This window comes from Globicephala melas, chromosome 4 (assembly GCF_963455315.2).
Source record: "Globicephala melas chromosome 4, mGloMel1.2, whole genome shotgun sequence".
Lineage (NCBI taxonomy): Eukaryota > Metazoa > Chordata > Mammalia > Artiodactyla > Delphinidae > Globicephala > Globicephala melas.
Window position 1 is genome coordinate 93,542,785 of NC_083317.1, and position 22,252 is coordinate 93,565,036.

The window sequence follows — 22,252 nt, forward strand, 5'->3', positions numbered from 1 at the left end:
GCTGAATGCCAGCAGAAGATCTCATAAAACCAAAATGCAAGAAAGATGACCACCTAACAGGTAGGGTGAAAGAAAGAAAACGGGAATTGGGATGGGATCTGTGCCCCTGGGAGGGTGCTGTGAAAGAGGAAAGGTTCCCTCACCATGGGAAGCCGCTTAACCAGCAGGGGAGATCAGTGGGGAGAGACAGGGAGCTTCAGAAGCTTGGAGGAGAGTGCTGCAGCCAGTGTGCAACAAGAAGAACATAGACCTGCACAGAAGGCCCTGGCCATCTCACTGCAATCCCCAGCCTAGGACCCACATCTGCTGGTACACACAGGGGCTAGTGCTAAAACTTGGGCTTCAGAGGACAGACCTGAGAAGACTGGCATTGGCTGCATGGAGACAGCCTGAAGAGGCTGGAGTGTGGTCCACAGCTGCAAACAGGGGCATGCACAAGAAGGAGCCCAGATCTGTCACTGATGTCCCATTGTTAACCTGCAAGCTCAAAGGGAGGGGCGGGGCCTGGAATAGCAGCCTCATTCTCGGTGTGCTCAGAGGGTGAGGCTCTGCCTCTGTGATTTGGGAGCGAGCAAGCTTGGGTGAGCTGCCCACACATGGAGGCAGGGCTGAAATCCTAGCCTATGGCCAGCGGCCGCACAACTTCAGAAGCAGGGTTGAAATCTGAGTGTTCCAGCAGCTGTGATATCTGCGGATTTGTGCATCTGAGACAGCTTTGTAAACCCAGTGCCTGCAGGACATCGGAGTAGATTATTGGCGCTCCTGTGGCTGGGGCAGGTCTGGCGACAGCAGGCTCTGCTGGCGCTCACACACAGAGCCGGGGCCGGGGTCTGGGCTGACTCAGTAGCTCCTACGGTGGGTCCAGATGCTTGACCCAGTCCAGGTGCACGACAATGGTATACCAGTGCTTGAACTCAGTGGTTCCATGTCAAAAGATCTATGCTAGTGGCTTTGTGAGCACAGCACCTGAGAGATACCCCAGCTTACTGTCTGAATTCCCATGGTTGAGGTGGGACTGAGGGCAGTGCCAAAGACAGTATACATTGGTGAGCCAACACGACAGGTAACAAGCAAAACCACAGAGCGACTTCCCAGTAGACAGCTTCTGCAGAGGAATAATCAGGGGTTCCTCTCCCAGCAGGGGCATTCAAGCCCAACTACCTCACACCAGTCCAGAAACAGAGCTGGTGGCATCTACTCCAACAACTGGGGTGCAGACCCTGCCCCTGACAGAGCTGTGACAACCAAAGAGCAAAGAGGAGGCCACACTCAACATCAGTGCAGGCTCTGGTCATCACGGTAACAATCATACCCCCTATCAAGGGGATAACGGCTAACACACACTAAAGAAAAATGTGGCAGACATCCATAATAAAAACAGCCCTTGAACAAAAATATTACACTCACGAGGGCTACACAGGGAAACACAAAAAACAGCCCTTCAAGACCACAGCAGGTAACTATTTCTCCTTAATTCACAGAGTCAGAGAAACAGAAGTAAAATGAAGCAGAGGAAACACTCCCAATTAAAAGACCAAGAGAATTCCCCTGAAAGAACAATGAAACAGACATCTGCAGTCTAGCAGATCCAGTCCAAAAAGGAGGTAATGAAAATACTGAAGTAATTAAGCAAGTCTATCAATAGAAATGCACATTACTGTAAAAAGGAACTAAAAACTATAAAAAGGAGGCAATTAAATTAGAAAACTCATTTCCCAAAACAAAAGCTGAACTCGAGGCAATCAACAACAAACTGGATAATGCAAAAGAACTTATAAGTGATCTGGAAGATAGAATAATGGAAATCACCCAATCAGAACAGCAGACAGAAACACAAATGAAAAAAGAAAAAAGGAAAGTAATAAACGAGACCTATGGGATAATATAAAGTATCCAGATCTATGCATAATAGGGATCCCAGAAGGAAAACAAAGAGAAAAGGGGATCAAAAATTTATTTGGAGCTTCCCTGGTGGCGTAGTGGTTGAGAGTCTGCCTGCCGATGCAGCGGACATGGGTTCATGCCCCAGTCCAGGAAGATCCCACATGCCACGGAGCGGCTGGGCCCGTGAGCCATGGCCACCAAGCCTGCGCATCCGGAGCCTGTGCTCCGCAACGGGAGAGGCCACAACAGTGAGAGGCCCGCGTACTGAAAAAAAAAAAAAAATGTATTTGAAGAAATTATGGCTGATGACTTCCCAAATATAAAGAAGGAAACAGATACCCAGGTACAGGAAGCACAGAGGGCCCCAAACAAGAAGAACCCAAACAGACCTACACCAAGACATATTATAATTAAAATGACAAAAGTTAAAAGATATGAGCATTCTAAAGGCAGCAAGAGAAAAACAAAGCGTTAATTACAAGGGAAACCACATAAGGCTATCAGCTGATTTCTCTACAGAAACATTGAAGACCAGAAGGGAGTGGCAAGATATATTCAAAGTATTGAAAGGGAAGAAGCTGCAACCCAGGATACTCTAGCCAGCAAATTTATCACTTATGATAGAAGGAGAGATAAAGAATTTCTCAGACAAGCAAAAACTAAAAGAATACAGTAATATTAAACCTATCTTAATAGGAGTATTGAAAGGTCTTCTTTAAATAGAAAAGAAGCAAGAATCTAGAGGAAAGAGAAATACCTCAACTGGAAAGTAAATCACTTAAATAAGCCAGTATACAGATTAAAAAAATAAATTTTTGTGAAAGCAATGATAACTACAATGAACACCAAAAGAATAAACATGAAGATGTAAAAGAGGACATCAAAATCATAAAATGTGGGGGAAGCGAGTATGAAAAATATACAACAGATTCACAAAAACCAAAAAGAACAGAACAAAAGCGTAATACAAAAGAAAACCATCAAACTACAAAATGAAAAACAAAAAGAAAGGAACAAAGAAGAAATACAAAATCAACTGGAAAACAAGATTTAAAATGGCAATAAATACATATCTACCAATAATTACCTAAAATGTCAATGGACTAAATTCTCTAATAAAAAGACACAGAGTGGAAGATTGAATAAAAAAACAGAAGCTTACAATATGCTGCCTACAAGGGACCCACTTTAGGGTGAAGGACACACATAGATTGAAAGTGATGAGATGGAAAAAGATATTTCATGCAAACAGAAATGACAAGAAAGTGGGTCTAGCAATACTCCTATCAGACAAAACAGACTCTAAAACTAATGTAATAAAGATAATAAAGGACACTCTATAATGATAAAAGGGTCAATACAAGAAGAGGCTATTACACTCGTTAACACTTGTTAACATATGCAGTATAGGAGCACCTAAATACAAAAAGCAAATGGTAACAGACATAAAGGGAGAAATTGACAGGAATACAATAGTAAGAGACTTTAACACCTCACTCACACCAATGGACAGATCTTCCAGATATAAAAATCAGTAAGGCAAGAGAGATCCTAAATGATACAATAGAACAGTTAGACTTAATTGCTATTTTCAGGACATTACATCCCAAAAAACCAGAATACACATTCTTTTTAAGTGCACATGGAATAATCTCTAGGACAAACCACATACTAGGACAAAAAACAAGCCTGAACAAATTTAAGAGGATAGAAATTATTTCAAGCATCTTTTCTGACCACAAAGGCGTGAAACTAGAAATCAACCACAAAAAGAGAAATGAGAAAAAAATGATTACATGGAGACTAAAAAACATGCTACAAAAACCAATGGGTTGATGATGCAATCAAAGAGGAAATCAGAAGATACCTTGAAACATATGACATAAAAACACAACCATACAAAATCTATGGCATGCAGCAAAAGAAGTTCTTATAAGGAAGGAAATAATAAAGATCAGAGAGAAAATAAATAAAATATAGATTAAAAAACAAAAGAAAAGAGCTGGTTCTTTGAAATGGTAAACAAAATCAACAAACCTCTCTTCAGGCTCATCAAGAACAGAGGAACCAAATAAAATAAGAAATGAAAGAGGAGAAATAACAACCAGTACAACAGAAATTTAAAAAACCACAACACAATACTATGAACAATTATATGCCAACAAATTCAACAACCTAGAAAAAATGTACAATTTTCTAGAAACATACAACCCACCAAAACTGAATGAAGAAGAAAGAAAATTTGAACAGACCATTCACTAGAAGTGAAATACAATATGCAATGAAAAAACTCCCTGCAAACCGAAGTCAGGACCAGATGGCTTCACTGAGGAATTCTGCCAAGCATACAAAGAAGAACTTATAAAAACCCTCCCCAAGCTCTTCCACCAAAAGATTGAAAAGGGAACACTCCCAAAGGCATTCTAGAAAGCCACCATCACCCTGATACCAAAACCAAAAACAATACCAAAAAAGAAAATTAAAGCCAATATCTTTGATGAATATAAATGAAAAAATTCTCAACAAAATATTAGCGAACCAAATCCAACAACACATAAAAACAAGATCATATACCACAATCAAGTTGGATTCATCCCAGGGTCACAAAGATGGTTCGACATACAAATATCAGTGTGGTAACACCACATCAACAAAAGAAAAGACAAAAAACACATGATTATCTCAATAGATGCAGGAAAAGCATCTGATAAAATTCAATGTCCATTCATGATAAAAACTCTTACCAAAGCGGGTATAGAGGGAACACATTGCAACATAATAAAAGCTGTTTTGACAAACCCCCAGCCAAGATAATACTCAATGGTGAAAAGCTGAAAGCCTCCCCGCTAAAATCTGGAACAAGGTAAGGGTGCCCACTCTTACCACTTCTATTCAATATAGGATTGGAAGTCTGAGCCACAGCAATGGACAAGAAAAAGGAATAAAAGGTATCAAAATTGGAAAAGAGGTAAAACTGTCATTACATGCAGATGACATGACACTAAATATAGAAAACCCTATAGACTCCACACAAAAACTATTAGAACTGATAAATTCAGCAAGGTAATGATACAAGATTAACATACAGAAATCTGTTGTATTTCTTTACACTAACAATGAAATATCAGAAAGTAAAAAAAAAAAAAAAAAAAAAAAAATTCCTTTTAAAACCACATCATACACACACAAAATATTTAGGAATAAACCTGACCAAGGAGGTCAAAGATTTATATGCTGAGAACACTAGAAAATTGTTAAAGGAAACTGAAGATGATTCAAAGAAATGAAATCATGCTCTTGATTGGAAGAATTAATATTGTTAAAACAGCCATACTACCCAAAGCACGCTACAGATTTAATGCAATCCCTATCAAGTTACTCATGACATTTTTCACAGAACTAAAACAAATAGTTCTCATATTTATATGGAACCATAAAAAAAACAGAATTACCAAAGCAATCCTGAGGAAAAATAACAAGGCTGGAGGCATAACCCTCTCAGACTTCAGAGAATACTACAAAGCTACAGTAATCAAAACAGTGTTGTATTGGCCCCCAAACAGACATATGGATCAATGGAACAGAACAGAGAGCCCAGAAATAAACCAACATACCTACAGTCAATTAACCTTTGACAAAGGAGGCAAGAATATACAATGGAGAAAAGACACTCTCGTCAGCAACTGGTGCTGGGAAAGCTGGACAGCTGTATGTAAATCAATGAAGTGAGAAGACACCCTCGCGCCATACATAAAAATAAACTCAAAATGGTAAAGAATTAAATATAAGACAAGACACCATAAAACTCCTAGAAGAGAACACAGGCAAAACATTCTGACATAAATTGTACCAATGTTTTCCTGGGTCAGTCTCCCAAGGCAATAGAAATAAAGGCAAAAATAAACAAATTGGACCTAATCAAACTTATAAGCTTTTGCACAGGAAGGAAACCATATAAAGAAAAGACAACCTACAGAAGGGGAGAAAATATTTGCAAACAATTCAATCAACAAGGGATTAACTTCCAAAATATACAAATAGTTCATACAACTCTATAACAAGAAAACAACCCAATCAATAACTGGGCAGAAGACCTAAATAAACATTTCTCCAAAGAAGACATACAGATGGCCAAGAGGCACATGGAAAGATGCTCAACATCACTAATTATTAGAGAAATGAAAATCAACCCTACAATGAGGTACCCCTCACACCAGTCAGAATGGCCATCATTAAAAAGTCTACAAATAACAAATCCCAGAGAGGGTGTGGAGAAAAAGGGAACCCTCCTACACTGTTGGTTGGAATGTAAACTGGTGCAGCCACTATGAAAACAGTATGGAGGTTCCTTAAAAAAACTAAAAATAGAGTTATCATATGACCTAGGAATCCCACTCCTGGGCATATATCCAGAGAAAACTGTAATTCAAAAATACATACACCCCAATGTCCACAGCAGCACAATTTACAATTGCTGAGACATGGAAGCAACCTAAATGTCCATTGACAGATGAATGGATAAAGAAGATGTGGTATATATACAAAATGGAATAGGGACTTCTCTGGTGGCGAGCTACAACTACTGAAGCCCACATGCCTAGAGCCCATGCTCTGCAACGAGAAGCCACCACAATGAGAAGCCTGCGCACAGCAACGAAGAGTAGCCCCCATTCGCCACAGCTAGGAAAAAAGCCCGTGCGCAGCAGCAAAGACCCAATGCAGCCAAAAATAAATAATTAATTAATTTAAAAAGAAAAAAAGTTTAAAAAAATGGACTGACTACCCCTCAGCAATGAGAAAGAATGAAAGTATGCCATGCAGCAACATGGATGGACCTAGAGATTATCATACTAAATGAAGTAAATCACAAAGAGAAAAGACAAATACCATATGATATCACTTATATGTGGAATCTAAAATAGGACATAAATGAACTTATTTACGAAAAAGAAACAGACTCACAGACATAGAAAATGTAAAAACTTATGGTTACCAAAGGGGAACAGGGGTGGGAGAGGGATAAACTAGGAGTTTGGGATTAGCAGATACAAACTACTATATATAAAATAGATAAACAACAAGGTCCTACTGTATATAGCACAGGGAACTATATTCAGTATCCTATAATAAACCATAATGAAAAAGAATATGTGTGTATATATATATGTATAACTGAATCACTTTGCTGTACACCAGAAACTAACACAATGCTGTAAATCAACTATACTTCAATTAAAAAACATAAAATTTAAAAGTCTGTTAATTTTTCTAAACAGTTAGGTAAATACTTTTAATAAAGTATTTACTTTATAAGCAATAATAATTATACCTCAATGTCTTTAAGATCAGATTTAACTATAATAAACTGTATGTTTTATTCCCACAGGAAATGTCCAAGTACTATACTGAAAAAAGGTTATCTGTCTATACATTCTCCTCCATCTATGTCATTTGTGCAAAGATGAAGGGATCTATATCTATCACATGTCTCTCCCATATATAATGAAGAAATCAAATTATCTTTTTTTTTTTTTTTTTTCGGTATGTGGGCCTCTCACTGTTGTGGCCTCTCCCATTTGCAGAGCACAGGCTCCGGACGTGCAGGCTCAGCAGCCATGGCTCACGGGCCTAGCCGCTCCGCGGCATGTGGGATCTTCCTGGACAGGGGCACGAACCCGTGTCCCCTGCATCGGCAGGCGGACTCTCAACCACTGCGCCACCAGGGAAGCCCCCAAATTATCTTTTAATGGACCTAGATTTCATCCAAGATCTACTACAAGCTACCTGATTTCTGGTGAGTCATTTAACTTCAAGAATTTGATTTTCTCATATATCTTCACTTTAATCTGTACAGGATAAAAATGGTTATATATTCATAATGGCATTTGATTTTAAGAGATTGGACTAAGAAAACTGCATTGGCAACTTGCCTGACAGGAAAAGCAACTTGCTACAATTCACCTATTGCTCTCAATAAGATAAAAGAACAATAGAACAAAATACTCTCTCACAGATAGCCAAGTCAAAGAGCACTAATGAAAATACATTATAAGTCCCAAAAGCTTCACTACAGCAGAGCCAAAGGAGCTGTAAGGCTATGAGGCCTTATATATGAGGCCCTGTCTGTAAGCTAGGGACTCAAAGAAATGTTTCATGTGTCTATATTTTTAAAAATTTCCTCCAAAGCAACTTTTAAATCAGTTTTCCTCAATAAACACAACACAAACTCTCCTTCATCCATAATTAACAAGTCATTAGAAACGTACACGTTTAGTCTGTATATTACCATGGAGTTTAAACTTTCATTATAATAGTGGTTTAAGAACTTACAGCATCTGCTTTACAAATGGTGTTGGCTACATGTCGACATAGCATCTTTAGCCAGTTTTCTTTTGGAGGTTCCTCTGATGTCATCTGGAAACTGAGCAGCACATTTGCCTGCTCTGTAGGTGGCCTCACAAGCAAGGCAAAAGCATTATGGCAATCTAGGGTTCCAGAATAATCACAAACATTAAATGTTACTCCTTGGAAAATGACAGACTTAACACAAGTTCCCTCAGAGCAATGAAACTCCAAAAAATTATCTCTTCTCTACCTTTTCTGTCCCCTCTACTTTTTTTTTGTGTGTGTGTGTGTTACATGGGCCTCTCACTGTTGCGGCCTCTCCCGTTGCAGAGCATAGGCTCTGGACGCACAGGCTCAGCGGCCATAGCTCATGGGCCTAGCCGCTCCGCAGCACGTGGGATCTTCCCGGACCGGGGCACAAACCCGTGTCCCCTGCATCGGCTGGCGGACTCTCAACCACTGTGCCACCAGGGAAGCCCTCCCCTCTGTTTTTAACTGGACAAAGAATAGCATCATATTAAGTTGAAACACTGGAAAGAATTATAATAGTATGTACCATGTGAGGAACCAACAATGATATTGTTAAGTAAGCAGTATTTTCCATGACATTTCATATTTTCTTTGATGGAGTTTTAAAAAATTAGATTATATCATTTCTTAGAATTCTAGAATTTAAGTTTCAAAATAAAGTGACATTGTAAGAATAATTCAATAATTCAACCTATTTAAATCAAGTTCAAATAAATAAAATACTCAAATTGTTACAAAATGTTTTATGACCAAGATGCTAAAACAGAACCTATTTTAAACAATGAAGTCTTCCATAATTATAATCCAAAAATATAGAGATCATTTAAGTGAATGTTCTATGTAACCTTTAATAAATCCAGAATTTGACAATTGAGTAAAGATAGCAATATAAGTTGCCATTCAAGGGTTTTTTTTATTGTTTCTCATAAATTAAAAGCTTTCCATCATTTGAAGATGGGATCAGTAATGGAACCAGTTTACACTGTAAAAATATATGCCTAAACAAACAAAATATTGCCAGGCATGCACATCACTAGGTACTATTTTAAAAACTGATACTGCGCCAGTAGGTATAAACTTTTCCCAATTTCAGGCCTTCAAAGAATCCTCTCTAACACTCCCAAAGTATAGAGTAAAAGCTTTCCTTAATACACATTTGAGCCCATGTTGAGTCTACCATAGTTACTTTGGGTGTACTTACTCATGCACATCTATTCCTGTCATATCCTAAGTGTATCCCTAACAATACAGCCATTGGCAACAGGGAAGGTTATAAGCTGTGGGGCACACGTAATAGACTACAATTGTCTTCGGATTCTGAAGGAATAAAAATAAGTTTTGGTGTGGGAATGGGCTCTATTTTGACATGTAACCACTTAAAAGCTCTCTGTCCCTTAAGAGATGAAGATATCCTTCAGACTGAGATAGTATTTTCATTTGAACTAAAAATCTCCCAGTTCCTAGAGATGTAGTTGAAGTATAAGAACAATTACTTTGCCAGAACTAACCAACAATATTTAAAGATAATATACCAGCTTAAAAAATATATATAAGGGAATCAAACTTTCAATGAATATAAACTATTTTTATCTAGCCAATAGTTTATCCAATGACCATACCTTCTGTCTCTCGTATGTCTAGCACCTTCTTAATCTGAGAAAGAGGCATTAGATGAATATGCTTAAGAGAAGCTGGGGGTCGGGTCTGGCCATGAGGACTCCTAAAAGTGCCGATAACCTTGTGTCGTTTTCTTGCTATCTGATTATAGAAAAAAAAAAAAAGTCATCGTCAGTAACATAAAAACAAACACCAAATGCTTAAAAGTTAAATGGCACTAATCACATAAATCTATATGCAGCTTATTTAACTACCAGTCATTCCAAAATTATTATCTGATAAGCATAGTTACTATGTGACAAATTCATACATGTAACTATGTAGCAGGAATGCTCATGTTTATATGAGAAGAGCTCAAAAGTCAGGAAAACAGGACATATGGAAAAGATCCCAGAGGTGTGAAAGAACTTAGAAGCACTGTGAGAAGTAACAGGATCAAAGGATGAAGGAACCTTCAATAAAAGGCCTTGAATTCAGAAAGGGGAATAGTTGCTCTGGGATTGCTGCCTTGGGTTCAAAAGATAATTGATTTCAGTGTAAGAGCAGAATACACAATTATCTCAGATGCTTTGCAAGGCACTGAGGATAAAGGAGTGAATAATACAGAAATGGTTCTGGCTCTCATGATACCTACATACTATTGACAAACAGGAAAATTAAAGTAACTAAATAATACATTAAAAATTGATACAAATTATAAAGTCAAGGTGCTATGTTAAGATATAACTTTACCTAAACTGGGAACTCATGCAAAGGAAGACAGGTAAAGTAATGCTGGAGAAGACAGGAACAAAATCAGAAAGGACCCTGTGACTCATGATGTATTTGAGTTCTGTGAATTTTATAAGGTCTTTAAATTTATTGTTTTCATTTCCATGAAATCCTAGTATATTATTTTGCCTTTTTAAAAGAACATTTCTTTGGGGGTTATAATCATCAACTGAAAGACATTAACACAAAATGATTTAGATTAAGCTACTTAATGAATTGAGATTGACTGGTCATCATCATGAATATGACAAAGTAAGGCTGAAAAATGTATTGTTGATAGCTTGTGTTGGCTAATGAAAAAAGATCAAAAGGCAGTCAGTATCACATTCACATTGATGCAGAAATATGACACAGATCTATGATACATATCAAATATTAAAGGCCCATTTACATTAATACATGAAAAAAGCTGATTCTTTAAATAATTATTTCCACTGTACTATTTGAATATACTTTTAATTTAGCTAAGCAAAATAAATACTTTTAAGTTTCATTTTTAAAAAGGAAAAACGATGACAAGTGCTAATATTGATGATACAAATGCTAGTCCATCAAGGTAAAAACTCAAAATATAGATACATCACCCGTCATGTTTAAGTGAAGTCAGTTTAGATCTTATCTATTTTAAATGCTTCTAACTTTTATCATTCTCTTCATTCCAAATTTACTCAAAGTTTTGTTTTTTTTTTAAACAAACAAGCTAAAGAATAGGAGTTTATAAATCTAGAAGTCCAAATTATAAATTTGGAGTTCAAATTTAATGTTAAAAATAGAAATGTTACAGTTAATGTGATTCTGACATGGAGACTAAGAGAGAGTAGAACAAAAAGTCACTGAATTCAGGAAGATGAAGGAAGTGAGAAACCAGGGTATCAGATAACAGACTTGGAGGCTACAAGGAATGACCAATGGCAGGAATTAAAATGGAAGGTAAGTCAATGAGCCAGTTGTAGAAGACTTCACAAAAATTGAAGGGGATGTAAAATTTAAAGTAAGTCTCAACTATCTAAGGATTAAGAGGATAAAGACCAGAACGGATTAGCAAAGGAAGTACAGATAACCTAACCTATTAGATGAATGGAGCCAGCTGACCTATGAACGTCAACAGGAAAAACTTACAAAAGCTTTAATGAAAGCAAACAAACAGAACTACTAAGCAGCTACATGGTACTCAGTGAGCATGATACTGCAGATTCAAATAAAATATGATCAAAAATTGACTCTACCTAGTCCCTGTTCTCAAAAGCAGAGCAGGCTAAAGCTCTCATTACAGGGGAGACAAGTAGTTCAGAATTATCTGCCTCATGATTTTTTATAACTTTCTCAGTTCAGGGTAAGGTCAATTGTGTACAGTATTTTCACTGCCTTTACTTTTGTGTTTTGTGACAGTACTGACCAAATGAAAATACCATTTTTCACTAACCTCACAACAACAAAACTCTTTAACACAAGTAAATTTTTGGTGAGATTTTATTGCACCTGTAACTGTACCTGGCTGTTTCTCTAAGATTCCGTTGTATTTATACTTTAAAAACTAATGTGCAGGAGACCTTCAAGATGGCGGAGGAGTAAGACATGGAGATCATCTTCCTCCCCACAAATACATCAGAAATACATCTGCATGTGGAACAACTCCTACAGAACACCTACTGAACGCTGGCAGAAGACCTCAGACCTCCCAAAAGGCAAGAAACTCCCCCACGTACCTGGGTAGGGCAAAAGAAAAAAGAATAAACAGAGACAAAAGGATAGGGACGGGACCTGCACCAGTGGGAGGGAGCTGTGAAGGAGGAAAGGTTTCCACACATTAGGAAGCCCGTTCACTGGTGGAGACAGGGGGGTGGGCGGGGGGGAAACTTCAGTGCCATGGAGGAGAGCGCAGCAACAGGGGTGCAGAGGGCAAAGTGGAGAGATTCCCACACAGAGGATCGGTGCCGACAAGCACTCACCAGCCCAAGAGGATTGTCTACTCAGCCGCCGGGGCGGGCGGGGGCTGGGAGCTGAGGCTTGGGCTTCCATCAGATCCCAGGGAGAGGAATGGGGTTGGCAGCGTGAACACATCCTGAAGGGGCTAGTGCACCACAGCTAGTCAGGAGAGAGTCCGGGAAAAAGTATGGAGCTGCCGAAAAGGCAAGAGATCATTGTTTTGGGGTGCACGAGGAGAGGGGATTCAGAGCACCGCCTAAATGAGGTCCAGAGATGGGTGCAAGTCGCGGCTATCAGCGTGGACACGAGAGACAGGCATGAGACACCAAGGCTGTTGCTGCCGCCACCAAGAAGCCTGTGTGCGAGCACAGGTCACTACTCACACCTCCCCTCCTGGGAGCCTGTGCAGCCCGCCACTGCCAGGGTCCTGTGATCCAGGGACAACTTCCCCGGGAGAACACATGGCACACCTCAGGCTGTTGCAACGTCATGTGGGCCTCTGCCGCGGCACGCTCGGCCCCACATTCCGTACCCCTCCCTCCCCCCGGCCTGAGTGAGCCAGAGCCCCCTAATCAGCTGCTCCTTTAACCCCGTCCTGTCTGGGTGGAAACAGATGAGCTCAGGCGACCTACATGCAGAGTCAGGGCCAAATCTAAAGCTGAACTCCAGGAGCTGTGGGAACAAAGAAGAGAAAGGAAATCTCTCCCTGCAGCTTCAGGAGCAGCGGATGACATCTCCACAGCCACCCTGATGTACCCTGCATCTGTGGAATACCTGAATAGACAACGAATCATCCCAAATTGAGGAGGTGGACTTTGGGAGCAACTGTAGACTTGGGGTTTGCTTTCTGCATCTAATTTGTGACTGGTCTTATGTTTATCTTAGTTTAGTATTTAGAGTTTATTATCATTGGTAGATTTGTTTATTGCTTTGGTTGCTCTCTTCCTATTTTTTTTTTTTAATACATAGATTTTTTCCCCCCTTTTTCTCTTTTTTTGAATGTGTATGTGTGTGCTTCTTTGTGTGATTCTGTCTGTATAGCGTTGCTTTTACCATTTGTCCTAAGGCTCTGTCTGTCTGCTTTTTTTTTTTTTAGTATACTTTTTGGCGCTTGTTATCATTGGTGGATCTGTTTTTTGCTTTGGTCGTTCTCTTCTGTCTTTCTTTTCTTTTTTTAAATTACTTCTTATTTTTTTATTTTTAATAACGTTTTTATTTTTTATTTTAATAACTTCATTTTATTTATTTTTCTTTCTTTCTTTATGTCTTTGTTTCTCCCTTTTCTTCTGAGCCATGTGGCTAACAGGGTTTTGGTGCTCCAGCCAGGTGTCAGGCCTGTGCCTCTGACGTGGGAGAGCCAAGTTCAGGATACTGGTCTACCAGAGAACTCCCGACTCCATGTAATATCAAACTGCGAAAGCTCTCCCAGAGATCTGCACCTCAACGCTAAGACCCAGGTCCACTCAACGACCAGCAAGCTACAGTGCTGGATACCTTATCCCAAACAACTAACAAGACAGGAACACAACACTACCCATTAGCAGAGAGGCTGCCTAAAATCATAATAAGGTCACAGACACCACAAAACCACAAAACACAGATGCAGTCATGTTCACCAGAAAGACAAGATCCAGCCTCATCCACCAGAACACAGGCACCAGTCCCCTCCACCAGGAAGCCTACACAACCCACTGAACCAACTTTAGCCACTGGGCCAGACACCAAAATCAATGGGAACTACGAACCTGCAGCCTGCGAAAAGGAAACCCCAAACACAGTAAGTTAAGAACAATGAGAAGACAGAGAAACACACAGCAGATGAAGGAGCAAGGTAAAAACCCACCAGACCAAACAAATGAAGAGGAAATAAGCAGTGTACCTGAAAACAAATTCAGAGTAATGATGGTAAAGATGATCCAAAATCTTGGAAATAGAATGGAGGAAATACAAGAAGTGTTTAACACGGACCTAGAAGAACTAAAGAGCAAACAAACAATGATGAACAGCACGATAAATGAAATTAAAAATTCTCTAGAAGGAATCAATAGCAGAATAACTGAGAAAGAAGAACAGATAAGTGACCTGGAAGATACCATAGTGGAAATAACTACCGCAGAGCAGAATAAAGAAAAAAAAGAATGAAAAGAACTGAGGACCGTCTCAGAGACCTCTGGGACAACATTAAACACACCAACATTCAAATTATAGGGGTCCCAGAATATGAAGAGAAAAAGATAGGGACTGAGAAAATATTTGAAGAGATTATACTTGAAAACTTCCCTAATATGGGAAAGGAAATAGTCAATCAAATCCAGGAAGCACAGAGAGTCCCATACAGGATAAATCTAAGGAGAAACACACCAAGACAGAAATTAATCAAACTACTAAAAATTAAATACAAAGAAAAAATATTAAAAGCAGCAAGGGAAAAACAACAAATAACATACAAGGGAATCCCCATAAGGTTAACAGCTGATCCTTCAGCAGAAACTCTGCAAGCCAGAAGGGAGTAGCAGGACATATTTAAAGTGATGAAAGGGAAAAACCTACTACCAAGATTACTCTACCCAGCAAGGATCTCATTCAGATTTGATGGAGAAATTAAAACCTTTACAGACAAGCAAAAGCTAAGAGAATTCGGCACCACCAAACCAGCTTTACAACAAATGCTAAAGGAACTTCTCTAGGCAGGAAAAACAAAAGAAGGAAAAGACCTACAATAACAAACCCAAAACAATTAAGAAAATGGTAATAGGAACATACATATCGACAACTACCTTAAATGTAAATGGATTAAGTGTTCCAACCAAAAGACACAGACTGGCTGAATGGATACAAAAACAAGACCCGTACATATGCTGTCTACAAGGGACCCACTCCAGACCTAGGGACACATACAGACTGAAAGTGAAGGGATGGAAAAAGATATTCCAAGCAAAAGGAAATCAAAAGAAAGCTGGAGGGCTTCCCTGGTGGCGCAGTGGTTGGGAGTCTGCCTGCCGGTGCAGGGGATACGGGTTCGTGCCCCAGTCCGGGAGGGTCCCGCGTGCCGCGGACTGGCTGGGCCCGTGAGCCATGGCCGCTGCACCTGCACATCCGGAGCCTGTGCTCCGTGACGGAAGAGGCTGCAGCAGTGAGACGCCCGCGTACCACCAAAAAAAAAAAAAAAAAAAAAAAAAAAGCTGGAGTAGCAATTCTCATATCAGACAAAACAGACTTTAAAACAAAGACTATTCCAAGAGACAAATATGGACACTACATAATGATCAAGGGATCAACCTAAGAAGATATAACAATTGTAAATATTTATGCATCCAACATAGGAGCACATAAGGCAAATGCTAACAGCCATAAAAGGAGAAATCGACAGTAACAAATTCATATTAGGGGACTTTAATACCCCACTTTCAACAATGGACAGATCATCCAAAATGAAAATAAATAAGGAAACACAAGCTTTAAATGATACGTTAAACAAGATGGACTTAATTGATAGTTATAGGACATTCCATCCAAAAACAATAGAATACACTTTCTTCTCAAGTGCTTATAGAACATTCCCCAGGAGAGATCATATCTTGGGTCACAAATCAAGCTTTGGTAAATTTAAGAAAACTGAAATCGTATCAAGTATCTTTTCCAACCACAACACTATCAGACTAGATATCAATTACAGGAAAAAATACAAACAAATGGAGGCTAAACAGTACACTAGTTGAGAACCAAGAGATCATTGAAGAAATCAAAGAGGAAATCAAAAAATACCTAGAGAGCTTCCCTGGTGGCGCAGTGGTTGGGAGTCTGCCTGCCAATGCAGGGGATACGGGTTCGTGCCCCAGTCCGGGAGGGTCCCGCGCGCCGCGGACTCGCTGGGCCCGTGAGCCATGGCCGCTGCACCTGCGCTTCCGGAGCCTGTTCTCCACAACGGGAGAGGCCACAGCAGTGAGAGGCCCGTGTACCACAAAAAAAAAAAAAAAAAAAAAAAAAAAATACCTAGAAACAAATGACAAGGAAAACACGACGACCCAAAACCCATGGGATGCAGCAGAAGCAGTTCTAAGAGGGAACTTTACAGCAATACAATCCTACCTCAAGAAACAAGAAACATCTCAAATAAACAACCTAACCTTACATCTAAAGCAATTAGAGAAAGAAGAACAAAAAAACCCCAAAGTTAGCAGAAGGAAAGAAGTCATAAAGATCAGATCAGAAATAAATGAAAAAGAAATGAAGGAAACAATAGCAAAGATCAATAAAACTAAAAGCTGGTTCTTTGAGAAAATAAACCATATTGATAAACCATTAGGCTCATCAAGAAAAAAAGGGAGAAGACTCAAATCAATAGAATTAGGAAAGAAATAGGAAAAGTAACAACTGACAATGCAGAAAATACAAAGGATTATGAGAGACTATTGCAAGCAACTATATGCCAATAAAATGGACAACCTGGAAGAAATGGACAAATTCTTAGAAATGCACAACCTTCCAAGACTGAACCAGGAAGAAATAGAAACTATGAACAGACCAATCACAAGCACTGCATTTGAAACTATGATTAAAAATATTCCAACAAACAAAAAAATAAATAAAATAAAATAAAATAAAAAATATTCCAACAAACAAAAGCCCAGGATCAGATGGCTTCACAGGTGAATTCTATCAAACATTTAGAGAAGAGCTAACACCTATCCTTCTCAAACTCTTCCAAAATATAGCAGAGGGAGGAACACACCCAAACTCATTCTACGAGGCCACCATCACCATGATACCAAAACTAGACAAAGATGTCACAAAGAAAGAAAACTACAGGCCAATATCACTGATGAACATAGATTCAAAATTCCTCAACAAAATACTAGCAAACAGAATCCAACAGCACATTAAAAGGATCATACACCATGATCAAGTGGGGTTTATCCCAGGAATGCAAGGATTCTTCAATACACACAAATGCCCATTGACAGATGAATGGATGAAGAAGATGTGGTACATATATACAATGGAATGTTACTCAGCCATAAAAAGGAACAAAATTGGGTCATTTGTAGAGATGTGGATGGATCTAGAGACTGTCATACAGAGTGAAGTAAGTCAGAAAGAGAAAAATATTGTATATTAACGCATATATGTGGAGCCTAGAAAAATGGTACAGATGAACCAGTTTGCAGGGCAGAAATAGAGACACAAATGTAGAGAAGAAATGTTATGGACACCAAGGGGGAGAGTGGTGGTGTGATGAATTGGGAGATTGGGATTGACATATATACACTAATATGTATAAAATGGATAACTAATAAGAACCTGCTGTATAAAAAATAAATAAAATAAAATTGAAAAATTAAAAAAAAACCCCAAAAAACCCAAAAAAAACAAAGAGTCATGTGCCACAATGTTCATTCCAGCTCTATTTATAATAGCCAGGACATGGAAGCAACCTAAGTGTCTGTCCATCAACAGATGAATGGATAAAGAAGATGTGGCACATATATACAATGGAATATTACTCAGCCATAAAAAGAACAAAACTGAGTTATTTGTAGTGAGGTGGATGGACCTAGAGTCTGTCATACAGAGTGAAGTTAAGTCAGAAAGAGAAAAACAAACACCATATGGTAACACATATATATGTAATACAAAAAAAAAAAGGTTCTGAAGAACCTAGGGGCAGGACAGGAATAAAGAGGCAGACATAGAGAATGGACTTGCGGACACGGGAAGGGGGAAGGGTAAGCTGGGACGAAGTGAGAGACTGGCATGGACATATATACACTACCAAATGTAAAACAGATAGCTAGTGGAAAGAAGCCACATAGCATAGGGAGATCAGCTTGGTGCTTTGTGACCACCTAGTGGGGTGGGATAGGGATGGTGGGAGGGAGATGCAAGCGGGAGGAGATATCGGGATATATGTATAGCTGATTCATTTTGTTATAAAGCAGAAACTAACACACCATTGTAAATCAATTATACTCCAGGGCTTCCCTGGTGGCACAGTGGTTGAGAGTCCGCCTGCCAATGCAGGGGACACGGGTTCGTGCCCGGGTCCGAAAGGATCCCACATGCCGCGGAGCGGCTTGGCCCGTGAGCCGTGGCTGCTGGGCCTGTGCGTCTGGAGCCTGTGGTCCGCAACAGGAGAGGCCACAACAGTGAGAGGCCCGCGTACCGCAAAAAAAAAAAAAATATTAGACTCCAATAAAGATGTTAAAAAAAAAATACTAATGTGCATGATACAAGAGGGTAGCACTAGATAAGAAATGAAGTAGAAAGGAATAAAAGGAAGAAGTATAAATTTTAAAGAAAAAGGCAACTCATCAAAATCACTTCAATGAATGCAACAAAAACTTACCCAATAACACAAATGTCAAATGAGTCTCCTGGTTAATGACTTTATCATTAGAAGACAGAATGTGTTCTATTTTCTGAGATGAAGGAAAATACATTCCTTTATATCCCCCAATTAGACTGTTTAGTTGATTAAAAATACACGAATAAAAGAATGAAAGAAAGGGGTTGAAAAAGCACATAAATATAGTTCAATCTGCCTGTAGGACTAATATGGGGAAAAAATTTACTTGGATAGATAAGAATTTTAGAATTAGAATCATTGTACCGCATCTGATAAACTGACCATTAACTCACTCTAAACCCTGCAGACTTAAGGAAGAAATCAGGGGATTGTAAATTCATTGTATTAAATAATCCACTTATCTCCTTCTTCAACAAAATACTGATTTCTTTGCTGGAAAAATCTACTTAAATTTCAAAAAGAACTCATAATTATTTTGTAAATCTTGAAGAAATATACATAGATATAAGAAGTTCCTAAAATTCTTTACCTAAGCATTTATTTGCATGGAAATAAACTAAATTTTCATTGCGACTTGGATCTGAAGTCATAAAAAATCATCACATTTCTTAATATTAGGCCTCCTCCTAAAAGCATTCAATTAATAGTATTAAGTCAACAACCAGTCTCATCAAAAAAATGTGATTAAGTTCACTTTAAGCTATTTACTTTAATCACTTAATTAAATTAATTTAAAGTTTTTGTAATTAAATCAAAGTTTGGTTTTAAACATTCAGTGAAGTCACACAAAACAGCAGTGTTATTATACTGTATTAAGGACAACTTTACCTCTAGGCAGTCATTGAAGAGGAAGAGGGTTACTTGTTCTCCTCTGTCACAGGGGTGCTCACCTAGAGAAATTGTTTCAACTCGCTGAACTAAGCTTCGGTGAGAAGATAAAAGATTAGCCTGAATAGATTGAAAATATTAATAAAAAAGATTACTTTATAGCAAATAATTTGTAAAAGTTATAATTTAAAAGAAAGTTGTGTTGAGATTCTGTTTATATTATAACTGCAGAATCTAAATACAGTTGAGCCTTTAACAACACAGGTTTGAACTGTGTTGGTCCACTTATACACAGTGTTTTTTCAATAAATAAGTACTACACGATCCATGATTGGTTGAATCCATGAATACAGAACCACAGAAACAAAGGGCCAACTATAAAGTTACATGCAGATTTTCTACTGCACTGGTGGGGCTGATGCCCTTAACACCCAGTTGTTCAAGGGTCAACCGTTAACAAGAAAAAGAAAATAAGTTGACAATCATCAAAAATGAATACCTACTGGACATCCATCTACTTCATAAACAACATCGAAAATTTGCTTTTGAGCTTCTGTCTTTCTCTTATCCTCATTAATATGGCTGAAAAATTAATAAGGTTACTTTTAGAACAAGACTATAAAAACTGTATATACATACATCTCGTGTCACAAACAAAAATCCTTCCATGTGAGTCTATCTTAATTTTGATACCTGTATCAGTTAAAATATTCCCTAAAAGTATCCCACTACATTAAAAAAAATTTCATACAACCCTTCAGAGAAGTATATTTTGCTTTAGTCCTTACAATATTGTGTCTTTTTTTTAAATTATACTCACTATACTCACTCACTTCCTAAAATACGTTACAATGGTATAAACTTCAGGTTCTCATAATCTAAGTGTAAGTTCAGGTAAGGTTTTATGCAAATCATTCCTAAGTCATATGCTAATCATTTCACTGAAATAAAAATTAAGACTAATGGACAAGATGGAATAAGGAGGAAAAAAATATACTCTGCCTGAAACAACTAAAAAAATAAAAACAATCAAAGTATAACGAAACAGGGTTCTCAAGTCACTGGAAGTCAATTCCTGTGAGACAGGAAACAATGCAAGGCCAATTATATCCTGTATACAAAAGATACACTTTACATACAAAGACATAAATAGACTGAAAGTAAAATGATGAAAAAGAGCACAATATTCAAGTGTACATGGAACATTCTCCAGGTTAAGCCATAAAATAGGCCTCAAAAAGTTTGAAAGGACTGAAATAATACAAAGTATATTTTCCATAAACAATGAAGTAAAATCAGAAATTGATAACAAAAGGAAATTTTGAAAATTCACAAATATGTGGGAATTAGCCAAAACACTCCTACACAACCAATGGGTCAAGAAGTAATCACAAGGGAAATTAGAAAATACTTTCAGATAAACAAAAACACAAAATTTATGGAATATGACTAAAGCAATGCTTAAAGGGAAATTTATAGCTATAAAAGTGTACAATTAGGGGCTTCCCTGGTGGCGCAGTGGTTGAGAATCTGCCTGCCAATGCAGGTGACATGGGTTTGAGCCCTGGTCCAGGAAGATCCCACATGCCACGGAGCAACTAAGCCTGTGTGCCACAGCTTCTGAGCCTGCGCTCTAGAGCCCACGTGCCACGACTGCTGAAGCCTGCACGTCTAGAGCCTGTGCTCCACAACAGGAGAAGCCACCACAATGAGAAGCCCGCACACCGCAATGAAGAGTAGCCCCTGCTCACCGCAACTAGAGAAAGCCCCCGCACAGCAAAGAAGACAACAATGGAGACCCAGTGCAGCCAAAAATAAATAAATAAATAAATTTAAAGAAGTGAAAAAAAAAGTGTACAATTAAAAAAATGATCTCGGGGTTTCCCGGGTGGCGCAGTGGTTGAGAGTCCGCCTGCTGATGCAGGGGACACAAGTTCGTGCCCCGATCCGGGAGGATCCCACATGCCGCGGAGCAGCTGGGCCCATGAGCCATGGCCGCTGAGCCTGAGCGTCCGGAGCCTGTGCTCTGCAACGGCAGAGGCCACAGCAGTGAGAGGCCCGCATACCGCAAAAAAAAAAAAAAAAAAAAAAGATCTCGGGCTTCCCTGGTGGCGCAGTGGTTGAGAGTCCGCCTGCTGATGCAGGGGACATGGGTTTGTGCCCCGGTCCGGGAAGATCCCACATGCCGCGGAGCGGCTAGGCCTGTGAGCCATGGCGGCTGAGCCTGTGCGTCCGGAGCCTGTGCTCCGCAACGGGAGAGGCCACAACAGTGAGAGGCCCGCGTACAGCCAAAAAAAAAAAAAAAAAAGAAAAAAATAATATCTCAAACCAGTTTCCTAGCCTTCTACTGTAAGACACTGGGGAGGAAAAAAGAGCAAGCTAAATCTAAAGCAAGCAGGAAAAAAGAAATCATAAAGATCAGAGTGAAAATGAATGAAATAGAGAATAGAAAAAAATCAACAAACCTAAAAGCTTTTTTCTTTTATGAAAATACGTTAACACTCACTGCTTAATTCGTAGTTTGTAGAAAGGATCAAGTTAAAT

General features: G+C 38.9%; 1 protein-coding gene across 1 annotated transcript in view; it reads right to left on the minus strand.

The window, feature by feature from the left end:
* Positions 1 to 22,252, minus strand: part of ECT2 (epithelial cell transforming 2) — a 64,457-nt gene that overhangs the window by 4,240 nt on the left and 37,965 nt on the right. The window contains 4 exon segments of the mRNA XM_030863355.2: positions 8,215 to 8,369; positions 9,879 to 10,017; positions 19,709 to 19,828; positions 20,212 to 20,290. Of these exon segments, the coding sequence (XP_030719215.2) occupies positions 8,215 to 8,369; positions 9,879 to 10,017; positions 19,709 to 19,828; positions 20,212 to 20,290 (493 nt within the window).